This window comes from Dipodomys spectabilis, unplaced genomic scaffold (genome assembly GCF_019054845.1).
Source record: "Dipodomys spectabilis isolate Male_0828 unplaced genomic scaffold, ASM1905484v1 ptg000019l, whole genome shotgun sequence".
Lineage (NCBI taxonomy): Eukaryota > Metazoa > Chordata > Mammalia > Rodentia > Heteromyidae > Dipodomys > Dipodomys spectabilis.
This window is the reverse complement of record NW_024870696.1, coordinates 18,516,615-18,542,146: the sequence shown is the minus strand read 5'-3', so window position 1 is coordinate 18,542,146 and position 25,532 is coordinate 18,516,615. Positions and strand designations below refer to the sequence as shown.

At 36.4% G+C, this 25,532-nt stretch overlaps 1 protein-coding gene and 1 pseudogene across 14 annotated transcripts in view; both read left to right on the top strand.

Annotated features, from left to right (window-relative positions):
• Positions 1–25,532, top strand: part of Rabgap1l (RAB GTPase activating protein 1 like) — a 466,677-nt gene that overhangs the window by 370,250 nt on the left and 70,895 nt on the right. Inside the window, exons 1-2 of one of the 14 annotated variants that reach the window (XM_042674525.1) lie at positions 8,488–8,591; positions 11,371–11,784. The exons of 6 other annotated variants lie outside the window; for them this stretch is intronic. In XM_042674525.1, coding sequence (XP_042530459.1) covers positions 11,674–11,784 — 111 coding nt within the window. In that variant the 5' untranslated portion in view covers positions 8,488–8,591; positions 11,371–11,673. Of the gene's footprint in view, positions 1–2,543; positions 2,601–8,471; positions 8,647–8,737; positions 8,762–9,508; positions 9,886–11,044; positions 11,785–25,532 lie in introns of those variants that run through there. 7 more of the 14 variants (XM_042674526.1, XM_042674530.1, XM_042674531.1 and 4 more) reach the window with 7 other exon arrangements.
• Positions 15,016–15,116, top strand: LOC122104017 (annotated as a pseudogene).

Below are 25,532 nucleotides of genomic sequence, written 5' to 3'. Positions count from 1 at the left end.
TTAAGAAAAAGAAAAAAAAGTACATGTGTTAAAAACACTTAGGATTTGCTCTCCTAGCAGATTTCAAAATACAGTAGTACAGTACTAGTTATACTCACCATGCTGTTCTCATAACATGGACAAACTAAAACTGGAGATTTGTGTCAGTTGACTAGTAACTACCCTCGGAATTTGACAGTCATCATTCTACTCTGGTTTTGACTTGCATTTCTTTGATGACTTGTAATATTGAGTCTTCTTTGAGAAAATGGTTATTTTAGTCCTTTGATTATTTTCTTTGCTTGCTTGCTATTGTCTTATGACTTTCTTATCTATTTTGATTATTCAGATAGACAATATGACTTGCAAATATTTTCTCCCATTCCCCAGTATCCTTTTCATTCAGTTAATTGCTTCTTTTGCTATGCAGAGCTTTTTGTTTAATATATTCCACCTATTAACTTTTGCTCTGTGTCATCATGGGGGAAGGAGTGAATCAGCTCTCCCCTGTGTTTCCTTTCAGAACTTCGTTCTACATATAATAAGTCTTTAATTCATTTCAATTTAATTTTTGTTTTGGTACAGTTAATCATATGGTTTTATTTTTTTATACATGAAGATTTAGTTTCCCCAGTACCATGTACTGTAGAGACCAGGTCTGTCTTTTATTTTCCCATTGTGTATTCTTAATGCCTTTGTCAAGATTAGAGACCTAGTGGTTTGTAAATAGCATTATAAAGCACTAGCCTTATTAGCCTTATAATTTCATGTTTCAGTAAGATCTTTTTTTTTTTTTTTGTTCGGCCATGGGGCTTGAACTCTGAGCCTGGGCGCTGTCCCTCAGCTCTTCAGCTCAAGGTGAGCGCTCTACCACTTGAGCTACAGCACCACTTCCGGTTTTCTGGTGGTTTATTGGAGATAGGAGTCTCACAGTCTCTCCTGCCCAGGCTGGCTTTGAACCGCGATCCTCAGATCTCAGCCTCCTGAGTAGCTAGGATTACAGGCGTGAGCCACCAGCGCCTGGCTCAGTAAGATCTTTTAAAGGACAAACCAGGTCATCCTGAAACTGGATCTTTGAGGAAAATACTCTTAGAGAAAGAGATGTGTGGGTATCATGGTTAGTAGTAGTAATTAGATCTGATTTCATTTGTAGTATTCTGATTAATTAGGCTTTTTGAGTACCGAGGTATAATAATCACCATTTCAGTGAAATTAAAATATTGTGTGAAAGTTCCATCTCCTAGTACTAGTGGAAAACCAAATACTTAACTGCTATTGCTAAAGCCACTAAAATTTGTATAGTCTAATTAGGAAATTGATGCTTTTTTCCTTTCTGCAGAACTTGATTTTTCATTCAACTTATCTTTTCTGGAAGCCTGTTAATTTCATGCACTTTAGCCCTTCAGAAGAGACATTGCTTAGCAACTGCCTAAATAACTAATAGGTCTATTCTTTGTAAAGGCATCAGGGTTTAATGTATTGAAAATGTCTATATGTGTATTGATGGTTTAAACCAAGAGGAAGCCATTTCATTTTGAATTCTGATTTCTGCATTTTTGTAGTTAGCATATATTGTGTGTGGCAAAAAAAAAAAAAAAAAACAGTACATAAAACATGAACATGTCTCTGTTTCCTTCAGTATCTCAGCAATATTGCTCTGTTCATCATCTGCTCTTCTTTTCTAACAGAGTACCCTATGCTAAATAATGAAACATCTCATTCATGGGATATAAAATGCTGTAATATTGGCTCTTTAATACTCAGGTACTTTAAAAAAAAAAGATGTATATACTAAGGTATTAGAAGAGGGTATTATTTAGATGTTTAATTGAGGCAATTGATATTACTTCTAACAGTTTTATTTTGGGTTATTTGTTCAAGAAGTGCCTCAGGGCTGGGTGCCAGTGGCTCACACCTGTAATCCTAGCTACTCAGGAGACTGAGAAATGAGGATCGCAGTTGAAAGCCAGCCTGGGCAGGAAAGTCTGTGAGACTTTTATCTCCAATAAACCACTAGAAAACCAGAAGTGGCACTATGGCTCGATTGGTAGAGTGCTTGCCTTGAGCTGAAGAGCTGAGGGACAGTGCCTACGCCCAGAGTTCAAGCCCCCCACAACCGACAAAAAAAAAAAGTGCCTCAGTAGACTCATCTGAGCTGAGGGTAGTTAGACAGGATGAGTGCTGCTGTCATGTTGCAGTGTCTTCTATCACTGAGACTGGCTGCTGTTTACTTCCTACTCTGTCAGAAAAAAACAGTCATCATCTGAATCTCAGACCTAGTTTCTTTATTGTTCTCCTATTTTACTACCCTGAAATAAAAACAAAATTTGAGCAAATTTGTATATTGCTGTCTTTATATTTTACGATGTATAAAAGCTGACGTTGACTTATACAGAAATAGTAAGAATATTAAAGAGTATAAACAGTTTACATATTTAATATTAGGGAAGGCTGAAAGAGTAAAAGTGAAACTGTGCTTGCAAAGAGAACTTACAATGAGGCTCCTTTACAAAATGGCTGCCTTAAAATTATATCGCACAAAGCTGCTGTGGGTAAATTTATGGCTTATTTTCTTTTATAGGGAGCACTCCTGGGGTAATATTTTGCAACATATGTCAGAGGTATGTTTTTTAAATGGAAGATCTTAAATAAGATATTAGCCTAACAAAATTTTTGTACTGATAGCTACTGTTACTAGAAATAATAGACTAGTTCGCATTCTATAGTATAGTCTATAAGTATAGTTTATAAGACTATATATGCTGTGATCACACCTTATTTATGCCAGTTCATATGTGAAGAGAACAATGTAGACTAGCCATAGTTGAGTTTAAAGAGGTATATAGTCAGTTAACTGATTAAAGTGCATATGTGGGCTAAGGATGTGGTTCTGTGGTAGAGCACTTGCCTAACATTTGCCTAGCTCCTGAATTAGATACTCAGCACTGTGATAGGAAAAGATGGAGGGAGAGAGGAAGGAAAGAAAGAAAAGGAATTAAGGAAAGAAGAGAAGGAGGGAAGCGTAAGCAATGTATGCCAAATAATTTAAGAAAAAAAGATTTTTTAAAAATTTGATATTGTGGCTGAACTCAGAACCTGGGTTCTATCTTCAGCTTTTTTTTGCTGAAGACTAAAGCTTTATCACTTTAGCCACAGCTCTACTTCTGGATTTTTGGTAGTTAATTAAAGATAAGAATCTCATGAACTTTCCTACCCACATTAGCTTTGAACCACAATCCTTAGATGGCAGCCTCATGAGTAGCCAAGATTATAGATATAAGCTACCAGCACTGGCCAATAATGATTTTTTAAGAGATACATGTTTTTAAGAAATTGGGGGGTAAATAGAAAGATGTGCCAATATGCTAATGTTGAACATTTAATCTTTATAATTTTCCCTTTTTCCCCTCTTTATCCTCCCCCTACATCTGTATTTGTTCTTATAGAAAATACTTTAGATTTAACATAAAAATAAACTGTCATTCCAATGAGTGAAATTAGAATGCTCTTGGAATTGCCAGTGCTACTATGGCCACTTTTATATTTTATTATTTTATTACAAGCCAGTCAAACAATTTACTATGAGTCTTAAAGAAAGTGAACATAAAGCAAATTATTGACATCACTGAAAAACCATGGGACAGGACATTCAAAGAATGCCACTTCGGGCTGGGAAGGTGGCTCAGTGGTAGAGCGCTTGCCTTGCATGCATGAGGCCCTGGGTTTGATTCCTCAGCACCACATAAGCATATAAAAAAAAAAGCCGGAAGTGGCACCTGTGGCTCAAATGGTAGAATGCTAGCCTTGAGCTGAAAAGCTGAGGGACAGCGCCCAGGCCCAGAGTTCAGGCCCCATGATCGGACTCAAAAAAAAAAAAAAGCCACTTCAATATATATTATATAGCACAGACTAATTTATGTATTGAACTCATTAGTAACTTGGAGGGAAATTGTTAGTTAGCCTCAGTCTTTCTTTTTTAAATGTATATTTGCAAATACTTATACATATCACTATTATTACAACATGTATTTTCAGTTCATGTTTGCACAAAAATGATATAATATAGCAAAATGTGAAGAGAAGAGAAATGTAAAGTACAGCTTTGGAAATTTAAATGCTTCTGTTTTAAGAAATGAACTATTAAAAAGAGAATTGAAGCAAGGTGCTGGTGGTTCACATTCCATAATCCTACCTACTCAGGAGGCAGAGATCTGAAGTTTGAAGCCATCCCAGGTAGGAAAGTTCATGAGACTCTTACCTTCAATAAATTACTCAGAAAAAGCTGTAAGTAGAACTGTGGTTCAAGTGGTAGAGCCTTAGCTAGTCTGGAGCAAAAAAGGTTAGGGACAGTGACCAGACCCTGAGTTCAAGTTCCAGGACCAACACACACACACACACACACACACACATGCGCGCGCGCACACACACACACACGAAATGAATTGAATGATGAATCTGTTGTAAAAGTAGGGGGGGGGAAGAATCCCTAAGCTTTTATAATCACATTTTTCAGTTTTTGCAAAACCTCTAATTTACTATTGGTGTAGCCTTAAGTTACTTCACTACTAAGGCATATAATTTCTTCCTTGAAATGGGGATAATAAAACCAGCCCCTGGTGTTGTACTAAAAGAGATAGAGTAATTGAAGCTCCCCTGGGGCCAATGTGAAATGTGTTTTACTTCTCTTCTGCCCCATTTGCCCCCAATTCAAATTCCTTATGGTCTTTAAAATGAGACGGATCACAAGTATACTGGCAGGTCTAAGCTTCAGGATAAGCTGCTACTCTAAACTACCTCATAGGATATTTCTTTTGACTGTAAGGTACAAATGAACAGTGGAAAATCTCTTTGCAATGCAATTATAAAGAAAGATTATTTGTTGCCACATGATTACCTATAGTAATGATGTTTTTGTTGATCAGGTTACAACAGATGAATATCACCATACAACAAATGCTTTCTTTGTTTCCTATTCCTGTATCAGTTGCCCAGTTTAATAAGAGTTAATTTATTCAGGTCTGTTTTCATTGTAGTCAAGAAGCTAGTGAGGACAGCAAGTTACTGGATATTGCTTCCCAACCCCATTATCAGTATCAGACCCATGATCCTCTTCTCTCCATATCCCAAGTGTTTGAACTTCAGATATGTACCTTTCTTGTCACCATTTAGTGGTGAAAGGCATGTATGCAGGAGCCAGAAACACCTGTTTTTTTTAATCATAGTAGTTCTATTTTTAGCTATTAGAATTGGGTTAAATCATAGAAAGTCTTTACGCTTTAGTTAGCTCATCTATAAAAGAGATAATTTAATGTATTCTAAAGATTAAGTTAAATTCTGTGTCTAGGATATACTACTGATTAAAGATATTAGCCTTTTTGTTGTTCTTTTGACATGGTGTCTTGCTAGGCAGGCCTTGAACTCTCAGTCCTGCCCCAGCCTCCTGAATATTTAGATTACAGGCATGTATCATCACAACTAGTGTTGCTGGTATTTTTTAAAATAGGAATGCACAAAAATTATTACATGCCTGATGTATGGGAGTATTAGACTCCTAGTTGCTATTATAATTATAAAATGTATAATAAATGTTATAATTAAATATTGCATAATATATTAACTTAAAACATTTAGTATATATTTATAACAAATATTAAATATTAAATTTATAATATGTTTACTATAATTTCTAATAAAAAAATATTATTACAATAAAATTTTATTGTTCTGTAGTCCTCTCTCATATATCCATTATAAGCTTTTAGAAATTGGAGGATTCTTTTTTCAAAATATTGTATTTCAGGCTGGTCTAGAACTTAATATCTAGCCCACACTGGCCTCAAACTCATGGTGTGCCTGCCTCCACCTGCAAGTGCTAAGATTACAGTCATGTACTACCACACCCAGCCAAATTCATTAAATTTGAACTGCAAGACTGTAGCCAGGTGACTGTCTAATCTGCTTGTATATTATCTAATATCGATATCCAATGGAAATGGAGTCAACCAGGCTGCGAGAACTTGAGAGTGAGTGAGCTCTTCAGTTAAACCCTAACTCTTTACCTTCTGATCAGGAGAAAAAGGGAATATAATTTTACCTGTGGAATGCTTTGGTTTGATTGTTAACAAGATATCCTAAGTAATCATTGAATGTTTTAGAAATTAAGATGAAGTTATTTGTAAGTAGACTTCATTTTTACACTACAAAGGGTAAAAGTGAAACACCCCCATGTTTCTGAATGTGTCTGAAATTACCTTCATTTTGTGTGATATCAACAGTGAATGCCTAGGACCAAATTCAATTTGAATATGTTGGTTTTGGATTTTCATGTTATAATTGAGGTGAAAAGCTGAATGGTTAGAATTACAAATCTTCTTTGTCTGAATGCAAATGAGGCAGGAAGCTATCTAATGTACTTATTGAGCCAAGATTTGTCCCACTTCATTTTCTTAGTTCAGTGTTGTGGATAGTTTTTTTTAATCCATGTTTTCTGAGGTTTTAAATTTGCCAACCAATAGGTAGCACTGATAGAAAAGATAATAACTTGAAAGGCTGGAATTCAGCACTACAACAATGGTTTTCTGCATTACCTTTGCACAAATTTAAAGAAAACTAAGATTTCATTTATCTTTGTACTTGTTCTTTTCTCATTGTAAAAACTGAGTAGGTGTTATTAACTTGTTCCAAAATGCAAAATATTCTGAAAAGCATTCTTCTGTTGTTACTTCTAGAGTTTCTCATTCATATCTTGCATCTTTTGTTCTCCCATTTAGAGCCCCAGCTTTTTGTAATGTATACTTTTTTTTTTCTATTTTTTTGTCAGTCGTGGGGCTTGAACTCTGGGCCTGGGTGCTGTCCCTAAGCTCTTCAGCTCAAGGCAAGCACTCTATCACTTGAGCCACAGCGCCACTTCCGATTTTCTGGTGGTTTATTGGAGATAAAAGTCTCACGGACTTTCATGCCCAGGCTGGCTTTTAACTGTGATCCTCAGATCTCAGCCTCCTGAGTAGCTAGGATTACAAGCATGAGCCACTGGCACCTAGCTATAATGTACACTCTTAAGTGTAGTTAAAAACCTGCTTGAAATATTGGTTCTCTGTGATTAAAAAAAAAAAAAGTACTTAGAATTTGTCTTCCTTATAGTTCCTTATTTCTGTGTTGACCCTATGACCATTTTGTGATTCATGAACACTTAATGAACATTTATATTAAGTTATTTTGGACTACTTGCAAGTATGCTCTTGAATGATTAGGTAAGGCTCATCAAGGAGAAGAAGCAGACTTTCTTCAGAGTTCTGCCTGAGACCATTTTTGCCCTCTAGGTTTTATTTCTGTTTTGGTTGCTTTGTCCTTGTACAAACTGGTCCTTATTTTATGGCTGTCATGATGAAAATGTTCAACAAGATGAAGCTGAGAGGTGAGGAGAGCTTCTTCACATCCTCTCTCTGAAATAATTGTTTTAATGAGATGAGATCATTTTTTTAATGTGCTTGCTGTTTTGGTGGATAACAAAACATTGTTCCCACAGTGAAACTGTTTTACTTTTCTTGCATTTGAAGAGAACACAGACAATGAAAAATGTCCAAATCTCATTCAGAATTTTTGTATTTCTTATAAAATTTTATTGATCAAAAATTATAATTATACATAGAAATAAAGACATAATTCACTCTCAAATTATACCTATAGGCTTTTCTTGATTGATGTTTAGCTCTTTGTAAATTTGACACTTGAGAATACATGCTTTCTGAAGACCAGGGTATGTTTTAGCCAGTCAAAACCAAGTATGTTTTTGTTTAAAAAAGTAACATTTCTGGTTTGGAGGTAGAATGCCTAACTAGAAAGTGGAAGACTTGAGTTCAAAGCCCAATAACACACACACACACACACACACACACACACACACACACACACACACACACACACACACACACACACACACACACACACACACACACACACACACACACACACACACACACACACACACACACACACACACACGCGTCCAGGAAAGATGATGATTGGACTAAAATTACCAACTGGAGTAGGTTACTCTTTCAGTAAATCATTTAAAAATCATTACATGCATTTTATTTATAAAAATTGCCTTATCTTAAAAGATCTAGAAAAGCTTTAAAAACATTATTTTATAGCTAGGTTGGCCTCTAAATACAAAGACTATAAATGATAATGTAAGTAATGAAAAGTATAGTTTCATATACTTTGAATACTCATGTAAAAAGGTGATATTAGAAAATGTCAAGTAGAAAATGTAGAATACATTCTTGAGACACATAGCAATCTGGGAGAATTTTATTTCTTATTATCTAGAACTAATGCTACCCTTTATTTTTATTCTGATACAGATTAAAAAGGGATTCTCACATTCACAATTCTCCAGTCAACCTATTAAGTGGAAAGAAATAGGTCACATGGGTGAAAAACCACTGATCAAGTCTGTCCTTCTCAATTTACATGACCAAGAGGAAACTGAAACCTAGGGAAGTTAAATGACTTGCCTTGGGACAGAGGACTAGCTAGTTCCTGCTCCAGCTGGGGACATCGATTTGGCTACTGGGAAGGCCCAAATGCATTTAATACACAATCTTCCGGTAAATTGTGGCTATATAGGGGTATTGCACTCTACCCTGTTGATCTTGATCTCGGGTAATTTTCTCTCTCTCTCTCTGTGTGTGTGCGTGTGTGTGCGTGTGTGTGTGTGTGTGTGTGTGTGTGTGTGTGTGTGTGTGTGTGCACTCTACCCTGTTGATCTTGATCTCAGGTAATTTTGTGTGTGTGTGTGTATCCTTTCAGTGCAGCTGCATGGTGTTAAGTAGAGAACTGCAGGAACACAGGTGTAAACAACTCTGAGAGATCAGTGGGTCTCAGTCCAGATTCAGGGGTGAATAGGAAGGATGTCTTGCTTGCTAGGGAGTGTAAACAAGACAGTGTACAAAAGCTGCTGAAGTTTGAAGAGGTATAGGTGTTATTTCTGAGGCTATAGAGAAGGTATTTAGAAACAAAGAAAAAGTCAACACATATACAATTTTTTTAAAGAGATCAACAGTTTTCAAAGAACGTACTTTTTTGTTCGAACTACATACATATATTTAGTTATAAAAAGAAAAAACTTTGAATTTTTCCCTCTTAGATTCTGAAAGTATCTTCAAAAGTATTTTTAAATGACAAAAAATTAAGATTGCACGTGAAACAATGCTCAAGAAAATGTATGTACATGGCTAAAATAGAGGATCTCTTGGATTTAAAAGTAAAATGTTAGTGAAATGAACTATTAGTTCTAGTCACTTCAGTGAGTTAGAATAGTCATTTAAAGGTAGTAACTCAGAAACTTTTAAAAATATTTAAGCTTTGGTAAAACTCTAAAGGCTTGAAATTGCCAGCTTCTCTTTATGTAAATGTAAAACTTTTTAGTCCTAAGTTATGTTTCTAAAAATGTTTTTGTACTTATATTCTTAGGTCTTAAAGATTTTATGAGTTTAATATGCAGCTAGGTACTGCTTGCCGTTGTTTTCACTGGTGCTTTTTTTTCTTGGGTTAAAGTGTTCTTAACCAAGATTACTTATTGTTCCCTTCAATATACTCTCCCTGGGCACATAGGCAGCTGCTCAAATGTGGTCATAATTCTTGTTTGCCCCTGGGTGGTTGCCAGCAGGGAGTAAAGCATTATGGGAAGTTTACCTCTCACAACAGGTGTCTTTGTCAGTGCACCTTGTTCAGATAGCAGTGTGTGAAAGCACTGAGTCAGTGTACCAAAGGAAGACTATGAAAGCGAGAGGAATTGCTTTTACGTCTTTTGCTCTGCAAAATGCATCTGAAATCTTCTGGTGCTAGTGAATAGTTGAAGAAATTCACAGTACCTTTTAAAAGATAAAAAGAAACTTGAAGGTATGAACTGCCTGTGTGACTTATAATGCTTTAACTCCTATTATCATTTACTTTTTACTTGGGTAGTGAGCTTTGAAATAATAAATTGTAGTAGAATTTTTTTAATGCAATAACTTTAAATCCAAAGCTTCATGGTAGAGGGAGGAATGATGTAAAAATACTAGCGTCAACAAGGATCAAACTTAAGCTTTCTTAATCTTGAGAATTTATTTAAAATACTGCATTTTTAAAGTAAGCCTATTAGACATTCTTGTTTATTAGCAATAGATGTTTTCTTGCCTTCCCTGTGGGAAGGCTTATAATCTACACTATAGAAGTTGCACAAGCCTCCTAATCACATTTAAATGCACAAGGTACTAACTAGTTAATCACTCATGTGAATCTATGGAAAATAAAGATACTTTAGGAATACATGAGAAAATAGATTCTATACATATCATTCTGAGTATTGTTTACTTAGTTTCTGAAAAGCAAACAAATTTAAACAACATAATCCTGCTACTTACTAAAAATTCCATTCAGCAGCTGTGTTTCTATTGATTTTAGACGTGCATTGCCAAATTGATTTCTGGTCCTAAACAGAAAGCATATTTCATAGTACTGTAGTGTTAGCTATATACAAAAAAGAAAACAGGGAATTTGGAATATTGAATAAAGAAATATTGGAGTTAACAGTATTGGTTAAAGGACATTCTAGGAATATTGAAACATTAAGGAATTTTATTTTACTTGGTGTTTTCAGTAAAATTAGCATACGTAATATGTCTTGTCAATTCAGACAGCCTGAGAAAAAACGATACTTGTGGGCAGCTTCCAAACTTTTTATCTTGAAACATAGTTTATTATTTACCATGCCATATTGTACCTTTAAATCACTTCCAGAAGGTAGGGCACCAGCAAATTGTTTATAGCAATTTCTTGCCTGCTAATCGAAAAACTAAAAGAAACCTTCAGCCTTAAATTTAAAAGGTGAAGAGAGCATTCATCCAGAGAGGCAGTTTATAAGCAAGACTCCTGTACCGTTTATAGAATAATAACATAAAATTCTGTTTAAGGTACTTGTCTTTTTAGTGTGAGAAAGGGAAGTGATTACTACTTGATATTATTGGCCCAAATGAATTATTCCATTTTTTATATTTTGATACTTATTTTTTAACAGAAATTCTAAGAGGAAAAAATAATTTTTTTCATACTTCAGGAGATTAACTTCACTGAGAATTCTGTAAATTCTGAGAAATTAAAATGGTTGTCTTCTGTTCATTTTCTAAGAATATGAAAAAATAAGCTCTAAGATCATTAAGGAAATCCACTTTCTCCAATAAGAATCTTCATGTAGCAATACTGAAGTAAGAAAATGTACTATTACAAAAATTTATAATCTCAAGAACATAACATAAATCAACTTTTTATGTTTTGACTTTAGGGGTGCTTGATAATAGGATATATCTAAGTTAAGAAACTTCTCTTTATTTCTATTTTTTGAAGTTTAAAGAAGAGTTCCAAAGAACTGAATTTTTCCATCTGCTGTGTCAAGAATGCAGAAGATGTTTATAGCATATACTTCCTGAATAGATAAGAGACCTCCCTTAGTTTTCTACTGGGGGTGAATGGATAGATAAGCCTGTGGTAGCAGCTGCTTTTTCACATTTTTCTTTTTGGATTTTTGACACTCAACCCCCTCCAACGCAGGTGGGTGTGTGCACTGGCACTGAACTGCAGTAGTTTTCCTTGGATAGTCTGGTCTGGAGCTGGAGGAGCAGCTGCTGCTGTGGAAAAGCAGCTGGCAAGATGATGGAAGAAATCTCAATTATGGTAGCCTATGATGCCCATGTTTTCAGCCAGCTGCACGATGAAGACTTCCTTACTAGTCTGGTGGCCATCAGCAAGCCCAAATCTATGGTAGGTGGTGCCCTGCACACTACACTGGAATTGTTTTCTTCTTTGATGTGATATTCTCTTGTAGCAGTTGAAGCAAAGCTTCCTGGAAGTAAAATAAGATTGCTATTGGCTTATGTTACAGGATACAGCAAAGTCCTCAGGTTTTCAATGACTTACTTGCATAATTAAGGACTCTTGTACATCAGTAGTACAATTGAAATGTTAGACTAATATTTTCATATGTAGTATGATTGAAAGGACTTTTATAGTACTGAATATCATTTTGTCCCAAGCTTTTGTTGGTTTGTGTGTATATGCTTATTAGATGAAACTATTTACATTTCCAAACATAACAGTGCAGTCTCTTTGAAGTAGAATATTTCTAACAGTGATTGATAACATCTTTGTGAATTGAGCTATTTAAAAGTACAGGGTTTTCAATTATTATCAGAAAGAACTATTCTGGAAATAACTTATAGTATAATTGTAATCTACATTTAATATTTGTAAAAAGGCTTTTTACCATTCTCTGAGTCTTCTTGTGCATGTCCTAGCATACTAGAAAAATAAAGTTCTTCCAACTATTTTTTCTCTATATATAACATCAGTATGATGGTTAATGAGTTAAAGATAGTCATCTATACCTTCTAAGCAAACTTCCCCCACCATAGTGTAATACCTTTTTCTTCATTATATTTAATAGGACTAATTGCAGCAACAGCATGAAAAGGTTTATCCTAACAGCCAAACCTTACCAGTATGAAACTCTGTTTCTCTATTTAAGGCAGAGGAACATGAAAAACAATATGACACATGTTTGGGATTTTTTTTTTCAAGCAAAAACTTGCAATGACAAAAAACAAGAGGTCAACCCATAAATCAGTTTAAAAAGACTTAAAAGACATATCAACTAGATGAAATGTATCAACCTGTTCAGCTGATAATTTGAGCCATAAAACATCTGTAAGATAGGGAGAAATTTCACCACTAATTAGTGATTTTATGATATTAAGGGAATTATTAAATTTTTTACATTTTTTCATTTATTTATTTATTTATTGTCCATCATGGGGCTTGAACTCTGGGCTTGGGCACTGTCCCTCAACTCTTCAGCTCAAGGTAAGCGCTCTACCACTTGAGCTACAGCACCACTTCTGGTTTTCTGGTGGTTTATAAGAGACAAGAGTCGGGGCTGGGAAGGTGGCTCAGTGGTAGAGTGCTTGCCTTGCATGCATGAGGCCCTGGGTTCGATTCCTCAGCACCACATAAGCAAACAGAAAAAAGCCGGAAGTGGCGCTGTGGCTCAAGTGGTAGAGCACTAGCCTTGAGCTGAAGAGCTGAGGGACAGCGCCCAGGCCCAGAGTTCAGGCCCCATGACCGGACCCAAAAAAAAAAAAAAGAGACAAGAGTCTCACGGTCTTTCCTGCCCATGTTGGCTTTGAACCATGATCCTCAGATCTCAGCCTCCTGAGTAGCTAGGATTACAGGCATGAGAACATGATTATTTTTAAGTGATCATTTAGAAATAAATATTGAAAAAAAAAGAAATAAATATTGAATAATTATGGATGGAATGTGTGCAAAGACTCAAGGGATGCTAGTAGAGGGATTGATGATATAGATGACATATGACTATTGATAAGTATTGAATTATAATAAGAACACTAGGTATTCATAATATTCACCTCAGTTTTTTTTTGTTTGTTTGTTTGTTTTTGGGGGGGGGGGGCTGGTCGTGGGGCCTGAACTCTGGGCCTGGGCGCTGTCCCTCAGCTCTTCAACTCAAGGCTAGCACTCTACCACTTGAGCCACAGCGCCACTTCCAGCTTTTTTCTTTTTGCTTATATGGTGCTGAGGAATCGAACCCAGGGCCTCAGGCATGCAAGGCAAGCGCTCTACCACTGAGCCACCTTCCCAGTTCGTCACCTCAGTTTTGAAGATGTTTGATAGGTTCAGTTTTAAAGAATTAGATGGAAGAAACCAAATAGGAGTGGGAAGGGAGAAAAACGAGGGAGACACATAGATGATGACCACATGAATGATGTACTTACCAAGAAATGTGATCACTTGTAGATAATGTATGCATATAGTATACATATAAGTGTGGGATAATAGAATTTGGACATTAATATAGAAAGCCTTCAAGGTATGAAAGGGTTCTAAAATATTGATATGTATACCAAACTTTAAAATAGTCTAGGTGGTGAAACATTACATTACACAATGTTCTGACAATATTTAGATTTCTTTTTCAGATTTGAAATTTAAAATAGTCTTGGGGATAATTGCTTTTGGCTTATCTGGAAAAGTTCTAATAAAATTGTTCCAAGACAAAATATACTTTTTTGTTCCGTATTCAATTTGGCTTTGAGAAGAATCCTTTAAATCATGTGAAAGAAACTCTTGGATTTTTTTTTTTTTTTTTTTTTTTGGGTCTGGTTGTGGGGCCTGAACTCTGGGCCTGGGCACTGTCCCTCAGCTCTTCAGCTCAAGGCTAGCGCTCTACCACTTGAGCCACAGCGCCACTTCCGGCTTTTTTTCTGTTTATGTGGTGCTGAGGAATCGAACCCAGGGCCTCATGCATGCAAGGCAAGCGCTCTACCACTGAGCCACCTTCCCAGCCCCTCTTGGATTTTTTTTTTAACAGTATAAAGTAAATAGCTTCTCAGTCTGAGTTATTACTGCACTGTGAAGCAAATGACACTATTGCTAACTTAGGAAATACTTTCCAAGTTCATATTAACTATTCTAGATGATGGTTAGAAGCTAAGTACATGGTTAATTATGTATATGTATATATATATTTCTGTAATTGGACTTTGTTTCATAGTAGAAGGCACTTTAATTCCTTGAGTAGTAAAATTCTCAGTGTTTGTAAGACATAGGAACTGAATTTATGTATCTGTAGCTCTGTAACTTTCTCATATCTTTAGTGAAGACTAAAGAGTGAAAAAACAAGATTGAAGGATAATTTATTGCAATATTTACTATTGCGATATATTTTTAGTTTTGCTGTTTACTCTATTTAATTGTTTGAAGTCTAGTTGTGAACTACTAAGTTAACTTCAGAAATGTCTTGATTCACACTTTGAAAAATATAACTATATACTATTGACCTTAAAATGAAAGAGGATGTAAGAAAAATCAGAACTTTCTTTACATCACAGATGAGCAAAAAGGATAAGGAAATCCAATTACGACTTCATATGTTTTCCATGACATCCATACCACAAAAATAAGAAATTACCCAGACTGTTCACTTCAGCAGCAAATAAATAGTACCAATTCAGGGAAAAATAGTATAGCTCCTGTGTAAGGATGACACACAAATTCACAAAGCATTCCATATTTTTAACTATCATCAATAAATAACATCCAGACCTTAAAAAATAATTCCTGGAGTAGCAGTGAATCTACTAAGAAAACCAGATAAAAGCAAGAAATCACTACTAGCATAACTTACTAAAAATTTTAGTAGCAGTATAAAAGTTGTCATGTGCAGTGAAGATTCAGGATTACTCTAAAAACATTTAGAAAGGTACTTCAAGCTGTGTGTCAGTGGCTTATACTTATAATTCTAGCTTCTCAGGAAGCTGAGATCCAGAGGGTCTCACTTCAAAGCCAGCCCTGACAAAATTCCCTCAGACTCCATCATCAATTAAGAAGCAAAAAGCTAGGCTGGAGCAGGGCTCAACTGGTAGAGCAACAGCAGTAAACAAGAAACTGAGTAAAAGTATAAGCCCTGATTCAAGCCCAAGTATCAGGGAAAAAAGAAAAAAAAATGTATTTCATTGGACATAGTATTTCCTGCCTTCCCTTAAACTTAACAGATTACTTTTCTTAGTTTTTTTTTTTTTAAGTTGTTTACTGACAGCAGAGACACAGATGTTATTGAGACAGGGTCTCAATATGTAGTTTTACAGTTTTGAGCTTAACTATAGCCCAGGCTGGCCTCAAGCTCAAGATTCCCCTGCCCAGCCTTCTCATTGCTGGGATACAGGTGTTCAACACCATGCTGAGGCCATACAAAGTATCTCTATATTTAACTTGAGATGCTCACATAAGAAGCATTTAAGAAGAATTTCTGAAGGTTCCTGTCAGGGCTTCTTGACAAGTTAACTTTCCTGTCTACCACCTTTGCTGACATTTCCAGTTATATTTGTGGGTAGTTTTTTTTTTTTTTCCTTCGACATAGAGGTCTCTCTAAAGTGTTGGACTATCCTAAAATTCCTAGGCTGTAGCTATTCTCCTGCCTCAGCAATTAGTACAGGTGACAGATGCTACATTACCAATTTCAGTTATTTTTGTACCTGACTAGTATACATAAAGGAAAAATATTATACCAGTTAAATATATTGAGTTACAAAGGAGGCTTTGAAATACATGTATTTAAATTTAAAAGCACATGATCTAATGTATGTATAGTGAACACGTCTCCTAATCAATGCATGTTCTGGCGAGCTTAAATATTTCAGGTTAAACGTCAGTTTATATTCTGGTGAGTTACTTCATCTTTATATCTACAAAAAACTGTAAAGACGCTGGGTGCTGGTGGCTTACACCTGTAATCCTAGCTACTGAGATCCTCAGATCTCATTTAAAAGCCAGCCCTGAAAGAAACATTCAAGAGAATCTTATCTCCAATTAATCAGCAAAAAGCTGGAAGTGGAGCTATGGCTCATGTGTTAGAGCACCAGCCTTTGGTGATAAAAACAGGAAGAGCATAAGGCCCCGAGTTCAAGCCCCAGTATTGGCGTGCGTGCGTGCGCACACACACAAAGCTAGAATGAAAACATTGCTTCTGGATATATATCAGAAGGGCTAGTATATAATATTAGAGACATTTTTGCTTTAGTATGATATGCCTGATATAAGTAGAATGTACCATTCATTCTACAAAGACATAAGATAGAGAAGCAAAAGCAATGTTTTGAGGATGCTATTTGCCATTGTAGAATAGAAATCAAGTGGAGAATAATGATCATGAGTTAAACAGTGAGAACTAATACTCCAAATAAGGCAGGAGTGATGGCTATGGCTTCAAAGGCTGACTAGTTGCTTGCCAGACAGAAGAAGTAGGACTTTTCTGAACAGGGGGACTATTTGTATAAAAACTGACAGATTGATAACTAGGGTGGATGGAGGAATACTGAACAGTAACATGGTCCCTGGTTCAAGTTTTAAAACCACTACTTGCCAGGGACTGACTTAGTTTTACTATGCTCCGGTTTCCTCATTGGCGAAATAGGAACACAAGAATACTAACTCAAAAGATTACTGTGGGTAGCAAGTAAGAGCATACATAAAATACTTAGGACAGTGAAAGCTCTTGCTAATTCCCTCCCTTTCTCACAGGGGAAGAACTGTTTAGTGTTTGGAGGAAGTCTAAAGGAAAGAGTGGGGTGAGTAGATAAGATACTAATGGGGAAGGAGAGGATGACAAAGGAGAAAGTATACGAGTATGGGTCACTCTAGTGCATTATTCTGATTAGGGAACACACTCTGAGGATAGCAATCTTACAGGAAACTAAAGCTTTCTTCTCTAAAGATGGTGTAGAAAATCTTATGCCTGAACTCAGGACTAAAAGGCAATGTGGAACCAAAAGGAGGCAATGAATATGGGCCAAACCATCTGCAAAACAGATGGGATCCATTACTAAAGCAATAGTGTAGAGTGATGAGTAGGCACGGACCATAATGCCCTTGGGAAAATTTTTTTCCAGTCTTCCACTAGACACTCACTAGACAAGTGCTCTATACTTGAGCCATGCCTCCAGCACTTTTAGGAAAAATAGAAAATGAAGATAAAAAGAGTTGACAGGTGTTTGAACTTAGATACCTGACAATGTGACACCATGAATAAAGAAATTAAGCCAACCAGGCAGTAGTTGCTCATGCCTATAATTCTAGATACTGAGGAGGCTGAGATCTGACGGTCGCAGTTCAAAGCCAGCCTGGGCAGGAAAGTCCATGAGACTCTTCAATTAACCAGCAGAAAGCCAGAAGTGGAGCTGTGGCTCAAGTAGTAGAGTGCCAGCCTTGAACAGAATAGCACACAGACAGTGCCCAGGCCCTCATTTCAATCCTTGGGTCAGGCACCAAAAAAAAAAAAAAGACACAAAGTCACACATGCTGATTACTTATAGTTGATACATTCATATTACTTAGGAAGAAACAATTGTGTGTATAAAGAGTAATGATTGAGATAAAGTTGAAAATTAGTATAAGCTTCCTGCTTTATGAAACTAGAAGGCTGTCTTGGTATTAACTTGATGCAAATGTGAGTATCAAGAACACAATAGAGGGCTGGGAAGGTGGCTCAGTGGTAGAGTGCTTGCCTTGCATGCATGAGGCCCTGGGTTCGATTCCTCAGCACCACATAAGCAGAAAAAGCTGACAGTGGCACTATGGCTCAAGTGGTAGAGTGCTAGCCTTGAGCTGAAGAGCTGAGGGACAGTGCCCAGGCCCAGAGTTCAGGCCCCACAACCGACAAAAAAAAAAAAAAGAATACAATAGAGAGCCTGGTGGGGTGATGCACACTTGTCATCCCAGCTACTTGGGCAGCGTTAAATACCCAAGCAAAGTTAGTGAGACTCTAGCTCAAAAAACAACATATAATGCTTGAAACTATGAGGCATGACTCAGATGGTAAGAAGTACTTGCCTTGCATTCAAAAGGTCCTGGATTTATTAATCCCCAAGAAAAGAAAATAGAGGGGAAAATAAAAAGGAAAGAAGGAAGGGAGGGAGGGAGGGAGGGAGGGAAGGAAGGAAGGAAGGAAGGAAGATAGATCCACTTGGCTTTTATCATGTTTGGCATATAGAAATGTAAGATCAGTGTTTCTGTAAAAGAATTGATCACTAGTAAGAACATTGTCTTGCAACAAAAGCCAATTAACCAGATGACACATGGCTATACTGGGCAATGGATAGATATTCTTAACTGACAGACACCAAAATAGCAGTACTGTGCGGGCCGAGGAAGGGAGCTGTTTCTGGCAGCTACAGCTTCTCTGTTCTATAAATGGGGGGTGTGGATAAGCATTCTGTAAGTACTTCCCCCTTATTGCTTTGGCACATAGACTTCATTAAGCAAGCCAAATTAAAAACAAAATTCAGAGCAATTACATAGACCAGAGATGGGACAATCAATAAAATCAATGGTTATTTCTAAATCATCATGGAGTATACATTTCAAAATTAATAGACTAAAGCATTATAAAACCAATTAAAATTTATCCATATTAAAAATAGTTACTGGTTTCAAAAAATTATCATTGTTATTTAGCATATATATATTTTGGCATTATTTTATCAATTTCAGATTAGTTCAGGGAACCAAATCTTCTTTCATTTAGCTTATCAGCCTGATGAGTTAAGGTTCTTAAGATTGGGAGGAGAAAAATCTTATGCTATCTTCTAGAAAAAGGAGAATTTATCATGTGGACAGCAGGTTGTGTTTCTTTAAATGCAGGAGCAGGCTTGCAGCTAGAGAGCAGAGCTGGTGCTGGTCTGATGCTGGCAGCCATTCTCCTTGTCTCTTGCCATCTAATTAACTTCTCTCTTTGTATCTCCTTTATTTATCTTTCTGTCCCTGAGTCCTCAGCTGCCTCATCCCCAGGACTGAATATTGCTGCTGTGTGGCACCAGACTTACAGTTCTTCCATATGCAGAGAGTTAGGTTGCCACCCTAAATCACAACTCCAGATTCCTTCCGAGAGAAACTGATTGAAAAGTGTCTTGTGAGTTGATGTGGTATAGAGTAGAACTTACTAGCAGATCTGGAGCCAAACTACCTAGGTCAAATCCCACATCATCCCTCATTAGCTCTGAGATACATTTTTTTTTCATCTGTCATAGTGAAATCAGGTTAGTATCTTTTGCAGATATATATATATATATCAATGACTTAAAATACCTAGCACATAGTAAGAAATATGCACATACTATTATTATTCCTTTCTCTCTCTCTCTCTCTTTCTGTGTGTGTGTGTGTGTGTGTGTGTGCCCGCTGCTGAGGATAAAACACAGGTTCTTATACATATTAGGCTACACTCTTACCTAAATATCCAGCCCTATTCAAAATCCTGAAATTAAAGGAGATTAACTTTCAGCAAGACTTTATAAGTAAATTAATACTGCTTCAAATTAAGAAAAGATAATCTGGGCTGGGAAGGTGGCTCAGTGGTAGAGCGCTTGCCTTACATGCATGAGGCACTGGGTTCAATTCCTCAGCACCACATAAGCAAAAAGAAAAAAGCCAGAAGTGGCGCTGTGGCTCAAGTGGTAGAGCGCTAACCTTGAGCTGAAGAGCTGAGGGACAGCACCCAGGCTCAGCGTTCAGGCCCCATGACTGGACCCAAAAAAAAAAAAAAAAACAAGAAAAGATAATCTTTCTGATAGTAAGGGGTAAGGGTAAGGTTGATTCGTAACTAAATCCTCAAGACATAAAATATATTATAGGATAGCTGATATATAGCATGTTAATTTTTAATAATCTTTAATAAAATCATGACTTTTCCATAATGGTTGAAAATACCAGTCTGGTTTTTTGTATTGCTTTCTTTTAGTCACCCATACTTTTATTTAGTTTTAATAATCAACCCAAAATCTTCATTGATCTTCTCCTATGCTATTGCATTTTTTGGCACTGGGAATCTAGGTATGAACAAACATTAGATGATAACTATGTGAACCTTACAGTAGGGAGAGGTAAGACAAATATTAGCTAGTGATACTAGTAATGAGACTTAAAACTAAATGTTGTAATCAAATTCATCAGGTGATCAATTGGCGTCTTTACCTTGGGTAGTCAATGAGGAGCCCAGTGGTGCCATTTGAGATCCAAATGACATCTATGAGAGAATCAGGAAAAAAGTATCTCAGGAAGAAGAAACCTGAGAGGCCCTAAACGGTAGAACTTGATATATGGCAGAGCAGGAGCGTCAGTGTGGTTTGAGCCCCATGAGCAAGGACAAACTGGTAAGAAATGAGGCTGGGAAATTATAGGCCAGGCTATGATACAGCAGTTTTAAGCCAGATGAAGTAGTTCAGATATTACTTACATGATGCCATTGTATTTCGAAAACCTAGTGAATCAGATTGTAGGTTTGGCTAACAGACATTTAAATGATTATTAACTAGTTAGAGAAGCCAGTATTACATAAAACATTCGCCAAATGACCAAACTGAACATGAAATCTTATTGTACTATTAAAAGTCAAAGTAGCCAGTAGCTAAGGCCTGTAATCCTAGCTACTCAGGAAGCTGAGATCTGAAGATCACGGTCTGAATCCTGCCTGGGCAGGAAAGTCCATGAGACTCTTATCTCCAACTAATCACTAAAAAAACAGAAGTGAAGCTGTGGTTCAAGAGGTAGAGTGCTAGCCCTGAGCACAAAAGCTCAAGGACACCTAAGCCCTGAGTTCAAACCCCAGGATGGGCACCAAAAAAAATTTTTTTTAATTAAAAGTCAATGCAAAGACTTTAAGCTGGTTTAGAAATCACATTCTCAGCAAAACAAAACAAAAATAACACTGCAGCCCTCATGATAATGCCCATAGGATTCCTATCAGGCTGAAGTATTATAGAAGCTCTATTCTTTTTCCCCTTGTTTAAAAATTTTGAACTATATAGCTGGGCACCCATGGCTCACACCTATAATCCTAGCTACTCAGGGGGCTGAGGTCTGAGGATCATGATTCAAAGCCAGCCCAGGCAGAAAAGTCCATGCGATTCATCACCAGTTAACCACAAGAAAACTGGAAGTGGCACTATGGCTTAAGTGGTAGGATGCTTGCCTTGAGCTGAGCTGATGGACAGCGCCCAAGCCCAGAGTTCAATCCCCATGACGGACCAAAAAAAAAAATTGAATTATTTAACTGATCATAAAAGCATAAAAATTGGACCTATAGATGGAGTGAAATGTAATGTTGCAGTGCATGTTATAGTCTGATGTTTAAATTGATTAAATGTATCTACCTCTGCAAACATTGGTTATTTATGTTAAAAACAAAACCCAACTCAAGCAGATTTTTTTGTTTTAGCATAGTACATTATCATCCTCTGTAATCACCCTATTAGTCAACAGCACGAAGGACTTATTTTATTTTATTTTATTTTGGGTCTGGTCGTGGGGCCTGAACTCTAGGCCTGGGTGCTGTCCCTCAGCTTTTCAGCTCAAGGCTAGCGCTCTACTACTTGAGACACAGTGCCACTTCCAGCTTTTTTCTGTTTGCTTATGTGGTGCTGAGGAATCAAACCCAGGGCCTCATGCATGCAAGGCAAGTGCTCTACCACTGAGCCACCTTTCCAGCCCCCAGAACTTCTTTTACCTAATTGTAACTTACCACCCATTCTTCTCTATCCTGAAGTCTCCTTAGCTTCTGGTAACTACCATTTATTCAACTTCTTTAAGGTCAGCTTGTTTAGATTCTACATATTAGTGCGATCATTAGTGGTATTTGTCTTTCTGTGCCTGGTTTGTTTCATTTAACATAATTTCTAATTTCTTTTTTTAAGCTGAAAATACTGTATATATGTTCTATATTTATCCATTCATCAATTGATAGACACTTATGATGTTTCTTCTTTTTAGCTCGTGTAGTAGTGCTACAAGGAATATGGCACTGCAAATGTCTCCTTAGCATCCTGATTTCCGTTTCCTTGGATGTATACGCACTGACTGCTGGCTCATATAGTAGTTCTATTTTTAATTTTTTGAGGAACTGCCATAATGCTTTTCATAATGACAATACTAATTTTCTCTCCCCTCCCCCATCCTCACCAGTGCTTTATGTTTTTAGTATTTTTGATAGTAGCCATTTTGACTGGAGGGAGGTTGTCATTTATTTTTTCCATATACCTGTTAGAGAAGCCTTCACTAGAGAAGCCTTCACCTCTGACTGTCAGGACTATAGTGGTTTGGTTAAAAAAAAAAAAAAAAAGGTTTGGCTCAGGAGAAGAAACATTAAAAAAATACATACTAACAATGTAAATATTTATTTTAATTTAAAATATTTTTTCTTATCACCTTTGTTAGAGGGTCATTGTCGCTTTTATTTCCATAGCTATTCTGAAAACCTATTTTCCCGCTTTCTGTGTCTAAGAGGGGCAAAGTATTAAATTTGTGAAACAATCTAATAGCAAAAACTTGCTTTTAAAATTTTTGATGGTAGAATTTCTGTCATTTAATCATTAAATTCATAATGCCTTTTTAATTTACTACTCAATTTATCAAGTCTTTATGAACTATTCCACAGAGTTTTTATAGAAGCAGTGAATCATTTTCTGTTTTTGTTCTTTTTATTATGAACATAAACAGGTTTGGGAACAAATTTTTTTTTTCATGTAATTCATTTGTGGGAGTAGCTCAGTAGCCACAAGAGTTCAATGTGACTAGGATATCAGATTTCCTTTTAGAAGAAATGGAGAACATTAATCAGGCAACGTGTTTTTATTTTTCTTTTTGTAACATGACTGCATGGCAGACAACCATAAATCTCAGTAGTACATAACAATAAATCTTTCCCCCGAGTCTTTGAGTGGCGAGAGTTTGGTTGATCATAGAAGGATATAGCTGAGTATTGTTGGATTTGCTCTCATTATTATGTGATCATGGCAGAGCTGGAAAGTTCCCAGAGGGTATCAGTGGAAACATTTGAATACTCTTTAAAACCTAGGCTTATTGGGTGTCTAGCTCAGAGGCCCTGGGTCCAGTCCCCCTATGTCCCACCCTTTTTTTTTTTTTTTCTCCAAAAAAGCCCTTGTGTTGGATCTAGAATTCTTTTTTTTTTTTTTTTTTAATGTCCCATTGACCAATGCAAATACAAAACCACTTCCAGCACAGGAAGGAAACTACACTTACCACAGAGGTTGGGGGAAGAGAAAGGAATCTTTTGTATCACTGTATATCAGCAAGGTATTGTCCCTTTGTGTGATCATGGTGGTTAGGGCAGCTATGAAAAATATACTAGCACTGTGTATTTCAGCAACACACATAGTTTACTTCACAGAATTTTATATTCACAGATTGGTCATCAGAAAATGATACTATAGTCAGCTTATCAGACACTATTAATTCAAAGATACTATTAGTCTTTTTCCTTTCTTTTCTTTTAGAACCTTAAGTTGTCACTCTTCTGTTCCTTCCAAAGACAGTCTTGCCAGTGAAATTGGTATAGCCAACAATGTTATCCCAAACTGTTTGCTTTTTTGTGGAAGGACAAAGTATCCATAGGCAAATTGACTACCACTTGAGCCATGCCTTCAGTCCTTGTTATCTTAGCTTGTCTGTCTTTATGACCCAGAGATTCTCAACAATTTGACGTTAGTAGGAATTGAATGGGCCATGTACACACTTGGCAAGTGCCTTCCCATTTGAGCCATTCTGCCAACCCTTTTGTTTGTTTTATTTGATTTGATTTTTGTTTGGGGGTATTATTTATATATATATATATATATATATATATGTAACAGATACATTAAATATATATAAAATATATATTAAAGAACAAACATTAAAATATATTAAGAAATGTATTTTGTACATATTAATTGTACTAAGGGGTGTCCTTGTGATACTCTTCCACATGTATATCTATCTATCTATCTATATATATATCTATATAATGAACTTTGATCAAAGTCACCCTCTTTATTACACTTTCTCATCTCTTCCATCTTTTTAAATAACGGGCTTCATTAATTTATTTTCATAATACATATAAACCACTTCAGTCATATTTACCCCCCATCGTCTCTGTCTCACTCTTCCATCTCACACTAGACCTCTTCCCCAAGTCCCCATCATACACTCAAGTCATTCATTTTTTAAGGTATATATTCTTCATATGAGACATTTGTTTTTTTCAGTCTGCTTTATTTCACTTAACATAATGGTCTTCAGTTCCATCCATTTTCCTGAAAATAACATAATTTCATTCTTTATGGCTGAATAATACTCCATTGTGTTTTGATTGTATTTCTTTTATGGCCAGAGATGTTAAACATTTCTTCATGTGTCTATTGGTCAGTCTTACTTCCTCTTTTGTGAAGTCTCTCTGTAACTATTTAGCCCATTTATTAATTGGGTGGTTGTTCCTTTGAGGGTTTATTTTTTGGTGTCCTTGTGATAGATAGCTATAACTTAGTTAGCTATAAGTATATTTTAGATACAAAGTCTTTATCTGATAGATAGCTGGTAAAAAATGTTCTCTCATGCTGAAGGGGATGTGGACAGAAGGGAACCTTACTGCATTGTTGGTGGGAGTGTAAACTTGTTCAACCACTTTGGAAAGCAGTATGGAGGTTCCTCAAAAGACTCCACATAGAGCTCCCCTATGACCCAGCAATCCCACTTTTGGGCATTTTCCCAAATGTTTACAAACAAGACCACACTAAAGCTACCAGCACGACTATGTTTATTGCAGCATTATTTACCATAGCTAAGATATGGAACCAACCCAGATGCCCCTCAGTAGATGAATGGATCAAGAAAATGTGGTATATACACACAGTGGAATTCTATGCCTCCATCAGAAAGAATGACATTGCCCCATTTGTTAGGAAATTGAAAGGCTTGGAAAAAATTATATTAAGTGAAGTAAGCCAGGCCCAAAGAAACATAGGTCCCATGGTTTCCCTTATTTGCAATAACCAGTATATGTCTAAGTCAAACAGAAAAGGTCAGTTAAGTTGATGTTAGGGAAATGAACCCTAAGATATGTATTCAAATGTTTTTTTTCTTTCATTTGATTGTTTCTAACACAT